Source organism: Nesoenas mayeri (genome assembly GCF_963082525.1).
Source record: "Nesoenas mayeri genome assembly, chromosome: 8".
Taxonomy (NCBI): Eukaryota; Metazoa; Chordata; class Aves; order Columbiformes; family Columbidae; genus Nesoenas; species Nesoenas mayeri.
Genome location: NC_137554.1, coordinates 30,251,574 through 30,269,512, shown reverse-complemented (window position 1 = coordinate 30,269,512; position 17,939 = coordinate 30,251,574). Strand labels below are relative to the sequence as shown.

General features: G+C 45.5%; 1 protein-coding gene across 1 annotated transcript in view; it reads left to right on the top strand.

The window, feature by feature from the left end:
- RGL1 (ral guanine nucleotide dissociation stimulator like 1) overlaps positions 1 to 17,149 on the top strand; it is a gene marked incomplete at both ends in the record, with an annotated part of 73,143 nt that extends 55,994 nt beyond the window's left edge. The window contains 9 exons of the mRNA XM_080348753.1: positions 1,707 to 1,796; positions 2,983 to 3,069; positions 4,132 to 4,164; positions 5,637 to 5,758; positions 6,578 to 6,667; positions 8,585 to 8,774; positions 9,666 to 9,926; positions 16,669 to 16,783; positions 16,962 to 17,149. Coding sequence (XP_080204879.1) covers positions 1,707 to 1,796; positions 2,983 to 3,069; positions 4,132 to 4,164; positions 5,637 to 5,758; positions 6,578 to 6,667; positions 8,585 to 8,774; positions 9,666 to 9,926; positions 16,669 to 16,783; positions 16,962 to 17,149 — 1,176 coding nt within the window. The remainder of the gene's footprint in view (positions 1 to 1,706; positions 1,797 to 2,982; positions 3,070 to 4,131; positions 4,165 to 5,636; positions 5,759 to 6,577; positions 6,668 to 8,584; positions 8,775 to 9,665; positions 9,927 to 16,668; positions 16,784 to 16,961) is intronic.
- Between the last annotated feature and the right edge of the window lie 790 nt (positions 17,150 to 17,939).

Sequence of the window (17,939 nt, the reverse complement as noted above, 5' to 3'; positions counted from 1 at the left end):
CTGCTCCGTGTGTGGCCAGATGGACAACAAAGCAGGCTCTGTCTGAAACACTTGGACTTGTGCGCTCTCCTGGGCAAACCCCAACAAACTCAGGAGCTTGAAAGGAGTGAGGAAGAATAGCAGGGAAGGGTTATATTCTCTAGGAACTAAGGAATGTTTCTGGCACTTTTTTCTGTTTACATTAAAAAGTTCCTGTAAACTGGTGAACCAGTTTACTCTTTGGCAGTTCTGTGCAGTCCATCTGGCATTTGTACCTTACCCCCTTGCCTTGGTATCTGAAAGACTGTGTTTTATTCAGGAATGATGAGCGAACACATTGAAACCTGTCAGTCTGTTTTGTTTATCATCCATTTGTCAACATTTGTAGCTAAGTTTTAAAGCTGGTGAAACAATAATAAGCATAGAGGGAAAATGTGTGTTCAAAACAGATTATTTGGCTAAATATTAAAAAGACAAAACAACAACTCAGTCTGAGCCCAGACCTTCTGGCTCCCAGCAAATCATTCTATCCAGCTGCCTGTAAGTAGATTTGCAAAACATTTTGAAAGCGACGAGGAGAGAAGAATTCCACACAATAGCTAGAACCTCTCTCCTACTTCTCCTCTTGGACCGTTTTGTAACGATTGGAGGATTAATGTCCACTGAATCCTTCAAGTCTTTGTTTTTCTTTCACTATAAATAGTCTCTCTAGGGGAAGCCGTGTTTGACCTTGCCTGTCTATCCTGCAAATGTCAGTGTAGAGCAGACAAAATGCCACATGAACCAGGTTTGCTGGCGCGGAGAGGGAGCACTGTGTTCCCTCGTCCCCAAACAATGGCTCTGCTGCAGTTTCAGCTCCTGTGCCTGCCCGCCGGCAGCTGCTGGACAAACTCGAGTTTATCTTTCAGTATCTTGAAGACACGGACACAATGCTCCTTTTTTCATTTGCTCCTGTTTTTCAGCCAAGGAAGGAAATAGAGTTTGAGTGATCTGTTCATTAACTGTGACTGGGAGAGGTAAACATTGTAATGAGAGGAGCTTTACAAGTGCAGGCTGTTGTTTTGTGCCTCTTCAAAAAACATTCATAATGATTCATGTCCCATCTATCCGACCACTGGAAAAAAATAACAATAACTCCCAGCATCCTGTATGGATCCAGGGAAATAAATGCTATTGTGAAATAGCTCATCCATTCACAGCAAAGCTTGAATTGTGAAGATGAAAACCTTTTACTTTCATTTCCTGTGTGGTTTTGGATTAGTCAATAAGCCACAGATGCTGGATCTCTGTGTTGCAGCATAAGAAAAACAACAAAGCATTAAAGATGATAGAAATGTTTGCTTGTAGCTTTCCTGATTAAGAAATTAAACAGAAATTTTGAGGTCAAGAGTGTCAGGATATAGAGCTCAAAGAAGCATCTGGACACCTGAAGTATATCTATGCTTCTCTGATTTGAACTCTCGGGAGATTTTTGACAGCACTTAACTTTGGCTAAATAGAGCCATTTTGCAGAAAAATTCATCCTGTGGGATTTTGTCCGAAATCCCAAGTCAGTGTATGAGTCCCAGAAAATTAGGATGTGAATGTGTACATGCACGTATCTGCACAGCAAATATTTTTGCTGGCCTAGCTTGTGTGGTTAAATGTATCTGCAATTGTTTTACACAGATACCAGCTTACCACTTAGCTCCTCCATTAACAGCCGTTAATTCCATTTTAACTCACAGGAAGGAACATCCAAATTTGCGAACCTGGACAGCAGCGTGAAAGAAAATCAGAAAAGGACACAGAGGCGACTGCAACTTCAAAAAGATATGGTGTGTCTGGAGTCCTTTTCCTCCCATTTTTGAAGTGGTAACATGATTTAACCTTAATTAGTGGATTATATAAGAAGTAAACATCTAGAAAGGTATTTAATCAAGTGAGTATGCAGTAGGTGATGCTCTTGTATGTGGATGGATGCAGGGGCCACATTTCATCCCTGCCCCAGTCAGGTCTGGGATAGCTGGGCGTACAGGTTTGCTGCTCCCGTCCCCACCTGCATTTGCTTCTCATCCCAACCAGCTGGTCATAAGTGATTGATGAATATAAACATGTGTTCATCGTTTTCAACTATCTTGGTTTCTGTCCTACAAGAAAGAATTCCATTAACTACTCCTGTTACGCTTGAGAGAGAAATACAGGGAAAGCCACACTATTTTTATGTAGTAAAATGCGTCATGTAAATACCAGAATTCTTGTGATCAAGAAAATTAACTCTGGCCAGCGCAGAAATCTCCTTTCCTTTTAAACAAGCTCACGAAGCTTCTGTCATACCAGCTTGAAAATGGCACAGGCTTCTGCAGAGATTGGGTTGTAAAATGTGTCCAGTTTCCAGTCAGCTGGTGAAAATGGCTTTTGTCTCGAAGTCAGCAAAAATTTAAAAGGATGGAGGGAGAGAAATCTGTAGTAGGGAGGCAAAAGTGCTGAATGTGATTTTTTTTAATATAGATATATTTTTTTTTTAATTTGTTTGTTTGACTGGAAAAAATATGGATCCTTTTGGATGGTAGTAACAAGTGTTTTCTTCACAAGTGTAGCAACAGCCTGAACTCTACAACTGCTAGCAGAAAGTTTAACTTTTGAATAATCCCTGTTAAAATGCAGTGAATTGCTGGGGAAGAGGATCACTTCTTGGAGGAAAAAACCTGTGACTTGATTTGACTTCACTGTCACGTGGGACAGCAACATAATGAAGTAAAAATCTGCTGGAATGAAGCAGAGAGAGAAGCTGCTCACGCCGAGCAGCCAGGACCATTCCCCAGCTGGGGCTCGATGCTGCTTCCACAGCCATGTTTTCTGGTGCCCCACGGTTAGAAATCAGTGTCTAGTGGCAATATTGTCATATAAACCCACCTGGCAGTATCCGTGAGAGCATCCCATGCTCATTAGCATTCTGTTCTAGCATTCTAATTGTTATCATTTCTCAGTCCATTAATCCAGCGCTGCTCTGATTGTTTGCAGGGAGTCATGCAAGGCACGGTACCTTACCTCGGTACCTTCCTCACCGATCTTGTGATGCTGGACACAGCCCTTCAGGACTATCTCGAGGTATTTTGGGGCAATTTTTGGAATCCTAAATACCCTCACTGCCTTCCCAGCACTTCTGCTACTGTATCTTCTATTGGGTCCTTGTGTATCTCTTTGAAGAGGAATCTGTTTTCAAAGCTTAGCATTATCAGATTTGTTTTCTTAGGATAAAAATGTGAAGAAAGTCAGCTTTCCGTTATTCTGTTTTATTTTTCTGCAAACAACATTTTAGGTGTAAAGATATCTGTAAAAAATTGGTAAAACACCTGGAATCACCAATTCAGCTCTTCAGGCTGCTCACTGAAGTGCTTCAGTATCGACTCGGGCATGTCCGAGCCCTGGAGTGATTAGAGATTTGCTTTTTCATTGCTCTGTAGCTGCACAAGGAGGGGAACCCATCCAGCACAGGAAGGGAAAAAGGATTTGAGGGAGTCTGGTGATTTAACAGGGGCTGAGGATGGGGCAGATTTTCAAAGGTGTTTCTGTGCAAAGGTTTTCAAACACCTTTGAGAATCGGCCTCGTTAACAGAGACACTGAAGCAGCCACACTGCAGCCACTCAGCCGTGTGCTGGTGTGAGACCAGTGATGGGAATGGGCAAACACGCTTCTCCCCGGGCTGCTGCTTGGGTGGGTTTTTGCAAAGCTGCGCTCAGGCAGGCCCGCCTAAGGTTACAATAGATCTATTTTCTTGTTGGCCGCTTCCCTTCTGTCCACGCTGTGTGTTTGGTTGGTGTTTCAGATGCTGGGCACACAAAGCACAGGCAAAAGCCCAGCTGGGTTCTTGTATGCAAAATCCTACTTGCGTTCTGCAGACGTGATCTCAACACAGCTTATACGAGCATTCTTGTCCTGGGCTTTTCTGCTTGGGCAGAGGCCATTCAGGCCATGAGGAGAGATGTCCTTTGCAGACTTGGGGACACAAGTGCTGTGGTTTATCCTAAAGCTGCAAACAGGTCTTTGTAGAAGCCTTTGGTCAGGGCAGGTCTGGCTTTTCCGTTGGTGTCGCTACTTCATCCTGTTTGTGATTAATCCATCTGAGCCTGTGCTCTTCTCCTCTGATCCCTTCTCTTTCCTTCCAACAGGGCGGCCTGATCAATTTTGAGAAGAGGCGAAAGGTAAGTGGAACGTTGACTATTCTGTGATCGTTAGTTACTGATGCTCTCTGCTAGAGCATTCTCTTGGCAAGGCCTGTTGTCTTTGCTCAGGCGTATGCAACAGCCACTGATGTTAATGCAGATTGTGAGGAAGGAACTATCCCTGGCATGCTGTGAACCTCTGCCGGATTGTGAGGGGCAGCGCAGGAAGAGAAATTCCTTTTAGATGCGGGCAGCAGGGGAAGAGGAGCTGCAGGGCACTCGCTGCCACGGGATTTACATCTGGGGCACATTCCCCCCGTTTGGTGTTCACGGGAACACATTACACGTGTTTGTTCTATGTGTTGGGAGCGAATCAGACCTGCTGGCCTGAGACCTTTGCTGGCCACAAGATAGAGTTTGTGACCATCTTCCTTGTGCTGCAGTAAACAGTTGTGGGTAAAAGGTGCAGAGAGCGAAGCAGGTACCTGGGACTGAGAAATCAAGGCTCAGCATTTCCTTCCAGCCTGAGCCTTGTTGGTCAGAGATCAGTAGGAGCAAAGGTGCCGGGGTTTCCTCTGTCCGAGGGCAGTCGCGCCAGATCTCCGCTCTGGAGTCTGCAAGCAGACATGGTTTGGCTGTGATGGAGCTGTTTCCTTCCCTCGGCTGCTTCAAGCTCCACAAACCACTGCTCGGACTTGCCGTGTATGCAGAACTGCACGGGCCAGGATACTCATGAGATACATGAGCTGCTCCGTGCTCATCGGTCCAGCTTCACACAAACAGTGGCAGAGCTGAACTGCGCTGAGAGCTCAGCTCTGATTCCATAACCTGCTCTGACATGAGGGGTTATAAGAATTATTTTGGGCAAGTGTGTGTGCAAGCGGAGTGGGGGAAGAGCAGCATGTTCCAGTCACACATTGGGGGCAGCGTTTTGTGTTCCTCTGGTCCAAGTGTGAGTGCAGGACGTGCAGAGCCGGGGAGGATCAGGCTCTGCTTTCATCACAGGCACCTCTAGTTATTTCCCTTGCTTAGTGCCTGAGAACCACCTATGTACGGAGCGTGATTCCTCTCTCAGCACCGTTCTGGCCACACAGGGGTGGGCGGGAAGGGTGAGCTGAAGAATCTGTGGCTGTTTGCTCCCCTTGTTCCCAAAGGCACAGCCAGCAGTACTGCTGTTCGGTGGGTTTGCACCAGCATTACACTTGGTTAGTACTTGGGAAAAGTTCTGTGGTAAAGTATGGTTCCTTGTGTTTGTCGTCTGATTTGTGCGTGTCTGACAGAGTGTTCACATTCAGATGCTCATTATAGATGCTGGGGAAAAAACAAACAAACCAAAACCTTCGCTGTTTGGAAAACTGGTTCTTGAAATAGCCAGTTATTCAACTGAAACTGAACTTCAGGTTGAACGAAGTTTCTCCTGGATCTGTTGTTGCATGTGTTTAGTATACGAATGAGTCTGTGTGGCTTCATCATGTTTGCTAATTAGAATTCCTATTTGATTATTTTCTCAGGAATTTGAAGTAATCGCCCAAATTAAGCTCTTGCAATCTGCATGTAACAGCTATTGCATGACACCAGATGAAAAATTCCTGCAGTGGTTTAGGAGGCAGCAGCATTTAAGTGACGAGGAGAGGTAGGTTCTGAGCCCAGCTGGCGAAGCAGCTCTTCTTCCCCCGCACTCACCCACAGGCAAGTTCTCTCCGCTGCCAGAAGCTGCCGCACGCTGCTGCTCCCGGAGAGTGGAAATACATCTGCCTTCTGTGAAACAGCTGGAGAAAACCTGGAGAAAATGCTGAGCGGGGTTGAGTTTGGAGACTGGAAGTCAGGCTTTTGACTTGGAAATGTGATAGTCTGTTGTGTCTGGGCTGCCTGTGTGCCCAGAGACGCGCTCAGAAGAGGATCCCGAGGGATGTCAGGATGCAGTGGTTGTGCCTTGGGCTGTGGATGTGGCAGCCAGGAGCCAGGGCAACACACAGAGCTCACTGAGTGCCCACCAGATCAGTGTCTCCTGGGCAGCTGGGGCGGGTTTTGCAGCCTCACTGAGTTCTATGCTGCTGCACATGCTGCTAGGCCAGCCAAAGGCTATTTATTTACAGCATTTTAAGATCTCCGCTAGGTATTTGAATACCGCTCTGCCACGCTAAGGGTGTAAGCACAGATACATACTGCATTGTACTGAATCATAGTAAAAAAAAAGTCAGCTTATCCAAGATTCACATGTTAAGTATGTTCTTTAAATAAAATTACTAATGTCATCCAAAAAAGCATGAGGTTTTAAAAATTATTATAAAGAAGTAAAATATCCCCTTCACCATGGTAAAATGCAGACAGAGCCGCGTTCCTCGTTGTGGGGATGCAACCCTCTGTGAAGTGGGAGTAACCAAATGTTTCTTAAATTTCTCAAATATAGCTTCTTCGAGACATATAACTAATAGTACTGTCTGTCCTGCAGTTTCAGCCTTTCACGTGAGGTTGAAGCGGCTGCCGACACCAGCACCACGTCACCCAAATCTCGGAAGAGCGTGGTGAAGAGATTCAGCCTGTGAGTATGACGGGGAGAGGGGGGTTTGGTGTGTGAATATGAACTGGAATAAATCAAACAAGCAGCGCGTACTCATTTCACCAGCTGACAAACCTGGCTAGGGATCCAGAGCACTGCAGTGCTGTAAGGAGACACCACCAGCTAGAAATATGTATTTCTGTCTGAAGTTGTCCCTTTCTATTGGTATAAGTAGTCATGAGGATTATTGATGATTAAAGAGATTAGAAACAATCAAGCGTTCCTAAGGTGCCAGACAAAGGAGCAATTTTAGTGCTGGATTAGAAATCCAATATCTGCTGTGTAATTGAATGCAGTAGCAAAACAGAGTAAATATGGATAAAGCCCAGCCTATTTTTGGTCTCATGTGCTGTACACATACAAAAAATTCCTTGCAGTGTTTTAATATGAAAATTAAGGTTAGCAAAACGGCATTTGATAATAGAATCAATCTGTCGGACTGCCTTCAAGTCAGAGAAGGAAGAAAAATCAGGGGGACATGGTCCAATTCAGTGGATTCAAACAGCAGGTGGGTGGAGAACAGGGGCCGTAGCTCAGCACACGCAGGAAACAAGACGCCAGCAGGAATTCAGGGAAAGCTGCAGGGAATGAAAGCAGAGATCGAGGACCAAAGGAAAAATATTGGAAAGGTGAGAAATTTGAACCTGGAGAGCAGATATGAAGGGACTCCCACATACCAGTGGCATGACAGGATGAGGGGAAATGATTAATTTAGTGCCACAGTCGGCTCTGAACTCTCCTGTTTGGTTCTTGTACCTGGTTTGCCTAGAACAGCTACTGCAGATTCAGGGCTGAGGGAAAAATCGCTGTTTTCAATCTACAATTTTGAGTTCTGATACGCAAAAAAATCCTGGCAGCTGTTCGGAAAGTGTTTGGGGTTGATGGTGACGTGTTCTGAGAACGTGAGCTTTGAAGATGACAGTGCCTAAACTCCGGTGGCCTGTGCTTTGTGTCTCCCTTGGCACGTGCCTCAGTGTTGTCCCTGCGGAGCACAGGCCTTCGTGTCTCATTTCTGACTGCGTTTCAGTGCTGCAGGATTGGAATTTACTGTATTGAGTTTGTTTACACTGTGCAGTCTTTGTCTAAAGAATTGTTTCATCTGCACTCTGAATGCCTTTTGCAAATTAATACTGTGGAAAAGACTGGCATAATTCATCCTGGAAACAGTGACACCTCTCTCAATTGTTTGAAGTCATGACTGCGTGCTGCCATAGCATCTAATTCACCTTGTTTCTCTCCCTTATATATTATACATGTTTGTTTCCTTTGCTACTCCTTGAAATTTCCTTGACCTGCATTTAGAAATGAGTTTGGGAGAGGGAGAGCGCCTGTAATTTACACTTTCTTGTGATCTCCTCCTTGTGTACATTGTTCAGACTCTTAGGGAGAAACTGGTACCTGTGGCACTTTTATTGAATTGCAAGAATTTGCCCTTTGAAAACCTTTGCCCGGTGTGTTTCCTTGCGTTACCTCTCGTGTGTTGGTTCACTTCTGGTGACCGAGTATTTTGAGCTGCCTTGTGTCAGAGGGACCAGGAGCCCCCAGGGGAGGAGCTGCCATGGCTCTGCCTTGCCCTCGTTGCTTGGAGTGTAAATGCTTCAGGTTCACCATCAATCATTTCCTGGCGAGTGAGTCTGACAACAGACTGACCAGGAGTCTCGTTTGTGACACTGAGCATTAGCTCTGACTTTGGCCTTGCAGCTGGCTGGGACACTGGGTCAAGAAGGTTTTGTCTTGGTGAGTAACAGACTCTGTAAACAACAGGGAGGAAATGAAAACAATAGGCCACTCGAGATAGGAAAACATAACACTATGTCAGATTTTTGAAACAATTTTTTGCTCAGCCCAGTTCTGTTGTGCTTTCCCTCACCAGCTGTTGCGCTTTCTTTTCTCTCCTAGGCTGTTCCTGGGCTCCGAGGTGATTGCCCACAGCACACCTGTCAAAGCGCAGCCCAAACCTGCTCCAGGTGGGAGCTCTGGGGAAAGCACAGACACAGCCAGTGTCTCCTCCTGTGAGTTTAATCACTCCGAATCAGAAGACATCTGCACCATCACTCCTATTGACACTCCTGATGAGCCTCAGCACAAGGTAGGGCCTGAGCCCCTTTGCCAGCATAGCCTGTGCGAGGCTGCAGGCAGCCCCAGGCCTGGTGGTCTTGACTAGAGCATCGCTTGTGATGGAATGGAGTGACTCTAGGAATAAATGTGTAAAAATGGAAGCAATACAGTCATGAATTTTGCACAATCTATGTTGCCAAGATACAAGGCAGAATGAAATTCTCCTTCCCTGAAACCAGATGTTCTTGTGGTGCCTGGCAGTGTTTTGGGGCTCAGTGAGGTCCTGGAGAAGCAAGAGGTTAATTTTTCTTGTGCTTTTTGGGGCTGGTGAGCACATTTCTGCCTTTGAGCCTGTGGGCAGCGGGGTGAGGAGCCTGAGCATCACTGCTGGTTCTTGGCACACCACGTGTGACGTTAGCAGCGAGGTGGACCAGAGGATTTATAAGCCCCCAAACAAAACCAAATGAAACAGGAAAAGGGTCAGCTGCAGAGGAATAAGCTCAACAGCTCATCATTTCATCCTTGAATATCTCAGGTCTGATTCTTCTGCTGTTGGCAGCCTGCTCAGTTGTAGTTGGAAAAGCAAGTGGCGCCCCCAGCACTGTCCCAGTCTGTCCCAGTCCCTGGCTGGTGCCCACAGCCTGATTCTGGTCCTTGTATCTGCTGCCACCTCCTGGCTTGCTCTGAGAGGCAAGAGCCAGCGGCACAGGGTCTGGCACAGCAAATTGGAAAGAAGTTTTCATTAAAATGGTCAAATGAATCAAGTGAAGATCACTTCTTCTGGAGGCAGAGAATCCCACTGCCAGCCTAGTGCAGGTGGCTGAGGTTTTGTAGATGCCTCCTGCTTCCTCCAGCTCTTCTCCAGAATAACACACAAAATGTCTGGGTTATGAGAATGCTTTTCTTTCATTCTATTGTGTAGTTCCCTGAAACCTCCTCCTCCTTCTGTACCACCGACCACGCCACAGACACATCTTCCTTGGGGGTGTCATCTTTGATCCCGTCCCCTCCCTTGCTGCCATCTGATGACAAGTGCTCCGAGAAGTGCCCTGACTCCATGACACCCGTTACCTCAAAAGAAGTGCCTCCAGTGCAGCCAGTTTACAACCAGCAGAACAAAGACACCTGCATCATTCGCATCAGTGTAGAAGACAACACTGGCAACATCTACAAGAGCATCCTGGTGAGTGGTGTGGAACAGCAAAATGCTGTTACTGTGGGTGGTATTTTCACTCCAGGTAACTTAAATGGTGCTTTTAGTTTCAGAAACACCTATTCACTAATGAAACCTCCTTGAAAGGGAAAAGGATGGCTGAGCTTAGCTTTTGAGTGATGCCTAACTAAACCAAAATTATCTCAAGTTAGCAGCGTAAGTCCAGTTGTGCTCAACAGCCAGCCCAGCGTTATGTTGAATTCACACATTTACAGATTCACCCATAGTGCGGGGTCAGGCTGTGGTCATTGATGCACTTACAGATTCACAAATAGTATAATATATAAGTCTGAGCATATCCAATGAGAAACTCTCATGACTAGATTCACAAATGATGAGATTTATTGAAGCAACAGGTACAAGTTCTTTTAGATTGCTGGTGATAAAATACACTGTCTGCAAAAATACACTTTCGTTAAAAAATACACTTTGGTACCAAATACATATATTCTAAGGTGACTATTTAGTGTTACTGATCTGGTTACAGATACAAACTCAGTTTCTAAGTTTCCTGGGGAAACACTTGGTATAACCAAGTGTGCAGGTGTTACCCAAACGCGTCCTTATGGGTGGGGAGGAGACGTTTAGCCTGTTAATGGACCCAAAAGTCTGCAATGCCATCTCCTGGACTTCTCAGTGATGACATCTCCCCGAACTTTCCCATCATTAGTGTATTTTATACTATTTTCTGTGTTTAGGTGGAACTTGAGTGACTCTGGTCATACATACCTTTGTTTTTGTAGAATTCTCTCAGTTTTAAAGGTATAGACTTAGAAGAATTCAGAGCATGCTTAAGTGAGAATGGATGCAGGTAGCTTTTGGGATGGAGGCGTGTTTTGGTATTATGAGATAATAATGAGCAAAGTTCATCCACAGGACAGATTTGGCACAACTGCTAGCTCAGCAGCATTTTGGATGGAATATTCTCTCTTGACAGCAACTACGTGCATAGCACCATCTAGTTCCGTACCTGCCGTGTGCACAGAGCCTGGCCGCGGTATCTCCACACCGCTCCACCCTCCGTTCTCCTTGGCGCCTGCACACTGAGCTCCCCATGTGCGAACATCTAAGGATGCAGGCCAGGCTGGGGGGAACCATTGCAGAGCAGATTCCTTGTGTGCTGAGCAGCTGCTGTATGTGCTGAGAGTGTGGATGCAACTTTACTCTCAATAAGTGTGCCTTTGATAATTAGTTTCAATAATTTGCTGCCTCAGTAAATATTCCACATAATCTACCCCGTGACCATACTCACTCAAGCTTCACAATATTTAGATGGGATTGGGGATGTCAAATGTGTGCTTGTTGTGCGGATTATCAAGTACATCTACATCTTGTGGAGATATCAGATAGGCTAGATGTTTTGTCACAAGTCAAATTCTAACATATAGTGCTATTATTAAAACAAGACACAACAAAGTGAGTATTGATAGGACAATGATAGGATGTGGCATTTTGTTAAAGAGTCTGGTAGCAGTTGGTGACCATCCAAAAAGTGTCCCACCAGCTGTATTCTCAGTCCTGCATCACTGGTTCTAGCACATGGTGTTTTTCTTCTGCATCATGATGGAAAGAATCAAAGTTTTTTGTCCATTCTCTTTGACATGTCACAGCAATCAATGTAAATCATCATGATGGAGGAGTTTTTTCAGCAGGGTGAGATCCAATCCAATAGGGGTAGGCAGCAGATCGTGGATGAGCTCGTAGTCACATTGCAGCAGCTGAGTTGTGACAGGAGCTGCATAACTAAAATCACATGCTATGCTTTCAGTAAAATTACAAATATTAGAATGATTATTGGTAGCTACGGTAATGTTGTCTGCAAGTATGGAATCACAGACAGTTCTCATACATGCACATCCTTTTCCAGTATGTACAAGCACGGTTTCAGGATTTTTGTGAGGATGTACCTCGAAGTAGCGAATGTTTTGCTCTGTGTCAAGACAAATGCCTTGAGTTTTGATGGTGTGCCTTTCACAGATGAATCCTTGTTGTTGTCGCACAATGCATGCATCAACAGCAATGGTTTGCCATTTATTTCCTTTTTGTTGCGCCCATACTCTGCTCCATCAGATAAAAGTATCACTCTGTTGAGATTCAATCCTAACACAATGATTTGGTATATGGTATGTACCAGAGCACTGTATATGGTTAGGACGAATGCTGTGACAGTGCTCTTGATGGGGTTGTAGGAAAAACTGACCAAAGGCCACCAGGATTGAATTTTTTCTTGAATTCAGTTGTGTTATCCCAAATCACCTTCCAAATTTCAGTGGGTAGGGTGCCTTCTTCACCTTCCTTTATGATGGTGGTCATCATTCATTGTATCCACAATTGAGCTTGGATACAATTAAGAGCTAAAGAAACATTACTCTAGGCTACTTCAAGTGCATTTACAATCAACTAGTGATCCTTTTCGTCAGTTGTTTCCTACTGATGTAGTTTACCAGATAAACATTGGTTGGTTCCCAATGCTACAAGACCATAGTAGGTAATTCAATTTATTTTGGTCACTAGTCACTGTGACTACATTGTTTCCAAGTACTTCAGCATCTATACTGTTTAAGACTCCAGTCCTGTCCTGAGACACCACTCACATCTCTCCTTGGTCATTGAAGAGAGGTGAGGGTTCATGCACACAACCATGCTGACCATCCCGTCCAAAATGTACTCAGGAATGGTGAGCAGGTATGTTTAATTGTGGAGATGTTAATTTGCATTGATTCCTCTTTGAGGGACTGTGATGGATTACACAGCATCTGCTGTTGCCTTGTATTTTTTACTACATATGGTCCAATTTTGGATAGTTGTGGCATCAACCTCTTTTTTCTTAGTGGAGTTGAGGTGGGGATTACTGTGGTGGATGGTACAGGATCAGTTTTCACACACATGAAGTTCATTGTTAACGCTTATTAATTTGAGGCTCATCATCTCATCAACTATATACTGACTGGTGTCAGTTGTTGAGCAGCAACTGGCATTGTGGAGACATTAGACTTTAGTCTCATTGTTGACCTAGACTATTTTAAGTGATTCAGGTACCTGATTTGTTTCACAGCACACAGAAACACTTTCTGGAAAGGTTCTCCTGACTTTTTATAATTCACGTGAATCAACTTCCCATCAGTTTGGTTAAACGTATCAAACAGTTTCTTGGAAGGGTCGTATGGGTCTGTTTTTCTGATAGGTGTCCATCCTGTGGCAACCATGGAGCCATGGAGTATTTAGGTCAGGTTTAAAGCTAAATGTTAGGCCTACGATGGATGGACGCCTGTTTTTGTTGCCAAAGGCACGTTACAGAAGTGGGTTCCATCAGGGTAAAATTTAGCCAACAATCTAACCTCTCAGAGGTGCAAGGCTTTGTTATTCTTGACATTGAGAGCAAGGTACTGTTGGATACTTGTGGCAGAATGCAAGCCCCCCTGTCTCCCCCTCCCTCCTTCAGTATGGAAGGAGTAGGCACATCTCCCTCTCTCTCTGCTACTTGAGGCTAACAGCTTCTTTTGTTTGGCCCCAGAGCACCCAGGCCAGGGCCATTAGGAGAAGGGAGTGCTGAGGCGCCACTGAGCTGCTGGGCACCTGTGGCCAGTGTGGGGGATGTTTGGAGGCTTCAGGGGCACCCACAGCCAGTGTGGGGTTGCAGAGAAGCTTCTAGAATGCCCACAGTCAGATCTGATCAGCCAATATAAAAAAGGGGATTCTCATCGAGACTCCGCCCATTGCCGCGGGTCTCTCGGAGCACAAGCAAGATGCTGCTGCCGAGAGCCCCCCTCCCCGGGATGGAGACTCGGCTTGCCGTGCCGCCACGGCTGTGAGTAAAACTTATCGCAGGATTGCGAGTATATTTATACTTTTTGTGCACATATGCACGTGTAACTTTCCGTGCTCAGTATGAGCACGTGTAAAATTAATCCTCGCAGAATCGCGGGTGTATTTTCCTTCCGTGCACATTTGCATGTGTAACTTTCCGTGCACATTTGCACGCGTACTTTCGGTGCTTGATACAAGCATGTGTACTTTCCGTGCTCAATACGAGCACGTGTATAAATTATTTCCTCGCACAATCGCGAGTGTATTTTCCTCCCGTGCTTCCACATAAGCACGTGTAAGTAAATTAACCCTCGCAGGATTGCAAGCGTATTATAAACTTACCCTCGCACAATCGCGAGCGTACACTTTCCATACTCACTACGAGTACGTATATATCTTTAAAAAAAGGGGAATCAACGTTTTCCTGTCCCAACCCCACTCATTTTCTAAGTATGTGTAGGTTCTGTGTATGACCATGGTAGCTAAGTTCAAATTTCCACTAATGGAAGGTAGTCCTATACTTCATTGTAGGCAACATGAGTGTGGGACCATGGCCATTCTGGGTCCCTTTGGCTGCCAATCAAGGGAAACCAGATGGTTAAGGTAAAAAATAATGCCATGAATCCAATTTGTTGGTTTATCACCTCGAAATTTAGGGGATCTAGATAGGTGTCTGGAGATGTAGATGCATTTGAGGTTGATATCAGCAGCTCCTTCAGGATTCCTGTGAATACAAAAAGAAGGTATGCTCTGTTGGGCATACAATCGGCAGGATTATTTAAAAAGAGGGTGTGATCCACCGGGTGCTGATCTGGTGTATTTTCCCTGAACAATCTTTAGTTTTCCATGCACAGGGATTTTTGGGTGGTGTTAGTACCACTGGTCCTGTTCCAATCTGGGGCATTTTCACCAGTACTGGTTGCCTGGTGTAAAATCCCATCAGGTATTCTACCAGCTTAGTGTGAACCTTTGGGGTAACTGAAGTAGCGAATGTGCAGAAATCTTTCATTTTATGTGCTTTATCGTGCTCCTGGAGAGAGAGTGCAGAGGAGGGTGACAAAGTTGGTGAGGGGCTGGAGCACAAGTGTGATGGGAGCGGCTGAGGGACCTGGGGGGTTCAGCTGGAGAACAGGAGCTGAGGGGAGACCTTCTGATCTCTGAACTGCCTGGAAGGAGCTTGGAGCCAGGGGGGGTCGGGCTCTGCTCCCAAGCAACAAGCAATAGGATGAGAGGAAATGGCCTCAAGTTGTGCCAGGGGAGGTTTAGATTGGATATTAGTAAAGAAACTCTTCACAGAAAGGGTTGTGAAGCAGTGAAACAGGCTGCCCTGGAGGGGCTTAAAAAGTGTTCAGACGAGGTTCTTAGGGACATGGTTTAGTGCTGGAGTTTGGTTATGGTTGGACTTGATGATCCTGAAGGTCTCTTCCAACCAAAATGATTCTATGATTCTAATAATGCCTCTCCTGTCAATGCCTGTAAGTGCCACTGCCAGCAAGGGATATTGCTGAACAGTGGTGATTTCAGAGGGGGTAAGGGCATAGCTAAGTTCTATCTAACTGATAAGTTCAGTTTCACTAAGTGCAGCTGCTCCTCATTCCCTGCAAAACTCCCTAGAGTTCCGTCAGGGAATTTCCACGTTTGTCCACATAATAAATCAATTTGTAGAATGTTAGTGTCAGTGGCACCAACCATCACTTCAGCATTGTCTTTGCAGTAGGGCATTCTTTTATTTCTCTGCTGATTCCCGTGTATTTAACTCCTTGCCTACTACGTATTACACCAAGAGTTTCCACTGTCTTTTTAGAAATTACTGACATTTGGGCTCTGGTATCTATAAGAAAGTCTGCTAAAACCTTTTGGGGTGCAATAAGAACTGCAATGGCAGGTTTGGAGCATTTATCAGAGACCCATTGAACTGCCAATATCTGCCAGGCAGGGTGGGAAGAAAGGTTTTTTGCTGGGATTCTGCCAAGTCAATTAGACTGAGTTCTGGCACGGGGTGCAGTTTCTTTAGAATCAGGGGTTTTTCGACTGGACGATTTCCTCTATCTGAGGAAATCAGTATTTGGAGATTATTAGGTAGGCATGCCATGTAGCACTTGTTGGGGTACCCCCAACTCTAGGACTTTATGCCACAAGTCATTCATTCTCTGGAGACATCCCAAGCCGGGCTGGATGGGGCTCTGAGCAACCTGAGGTGGTGAAGATGTCCCTGCTCATGGCAGGGGTGGCACTGGATGAGTTTTGAAGAGACCTTCCAACCTAAACCATATTATGATTCCACACCCTATCAAATTTGGGGCTCCCCTAATGCGTGGGGTTTGGGGTGCAGATCTGACCAGCTCACCAAGTGTAAACAGCAGGCCCTACAGCCTGACAACTTTGGCTGCTGGTGAGAAAAATAATTGTTCTGAGTGCCCAAGGCTCTGGAGGGAGCCCCGTGTCTGCTCCGCATGCACAGCACTTCCCCAGCAGAGAGCAAACCCAGCTACAAGGCCAAAACTCTTTGCAGGACATCAAAGAAAGTATTTAGCACAGGAGACTGTGGATTAATGGATGTCTGCAAACAGCAGCTGGGGCAGCTATTGCTGTGGATTTGATGGGTGCTGAGAACAAGGTCTCACTTCTCCAAGTGGTTGCTCAGGAGAGCAGAGGCTGTGATTTACTACTGTGTTTCTAGAACAGTGTCTGTTGACTTGAACTAAATCAACCACCACATGTCACAAAGAGCACGTTTTAGTATCTGGCAGAATCTACTACGCAGTTACTGACCCATTGTAATTTTTCAGTTCTCGGCAGTCTTTTCCAAGACTGAACAGTCTGCAGAAAAACAGGCCTTTGCTAATTATTAAATCATTATAGAGTGAATAAAGCAGAACCTCTCATTGCAACTCTCTCTTCCCAGATAACTAACCAAGAGAAGGCTCCCGCTGTCATCCAGAGAGCCATGGAGAAGCACAACCTGCAGTCTGGCTCAGCTGAGGATTACGAGCTGGTACAGATCATCTCTGAGGACAAAGGTGGGGAAGCAGAACTCTGCTGCTGCTGCTTGAACAGTTCTGCTGCATTTTGAAGGAAAGAGTAAAATGTGAAGCAATGTTAGAAACACCATTGACATGTTGTCACAGCTGCCAGGGAGAATAAAGCCCTCGCTAACTGGTGCGCAAATTAATGCTTGCTCTGCTCCCTCTCTTGCAGAGCTGGTGATCCCAGACAAGGCGAACGTGTTCTACGCGATGAACACCCAGGCCAACTTCGATTTCATCCTGAGGAGAAAAGCTTCAGCCACGGGGCAGGTGCAAAGGAGGAGCCTGGGCAGCCTGACACTCCCCAGAACTGCAAAACGGGGGTGCTGGAGCAACAGGCTCAGCAAAGTCCCACTGTGAGGGAGCCACAGGCCCAGGGGGGAGAGCGATGAGAACTTTGCTGCCATCCAGTATTACAGCAGATGAATGTATCAGTATTCAACTCTGAAAACATTTGAGGCTGAAAGGCAAAGACCTACAGCCAGAGATGTGTCTCTCCTCCCTCGTACAAGTTACGGACTGACAGACACGGATTTACAGGACAATATGGACTGGAATTTTTTTTGTCATTGTTTTGCACATTAGCCTAGGAAGGTGAGAGCCTCAGTTTGAGGGGAAAACAGGACTGCAACATTTGTCTTAAGAACAGCATACAAGCCAACTCTTTTTGTGAGAAAACATATTCCTTCGTGCCAGTATTACACAGAAGAAAAAGTCTACATTTATTTTTATAGAACTGGAGAAGTCTCAATGCCACTCTGCCTCCAGCTGAGTGCTGGGAGCGCTGGTTTGCAGAAGGTGTGGGTGAGCCCAGTGCCACTGGCAGCTGCTGCCTCCAGGAGGCATCTGCATTCACAAAAAAGCAGGGTGGGTACGTCCCCAAACCCTCATTGCTGGAGACAGCACAACCTGCAAGCGTGTGTATTGCTTTCACACAGCTGGCAAATGTCTTTTTTGGTTTTTTGGGTTTTTTTTGCACTTGTTCCATGCCAGAAAATTACCAGTTTTTGGACTTTTTTTCCAAAGAACTTTTAAAGAGTGGACTGCACTTGCTTTTGGATGAATGTCATGGTTTGCTCATGAACAAGGCAAACAAACACGACTTGTCTGGATTTAGGTCTTAGTGCCGCTACAGGGTGGTTTCCTTTTA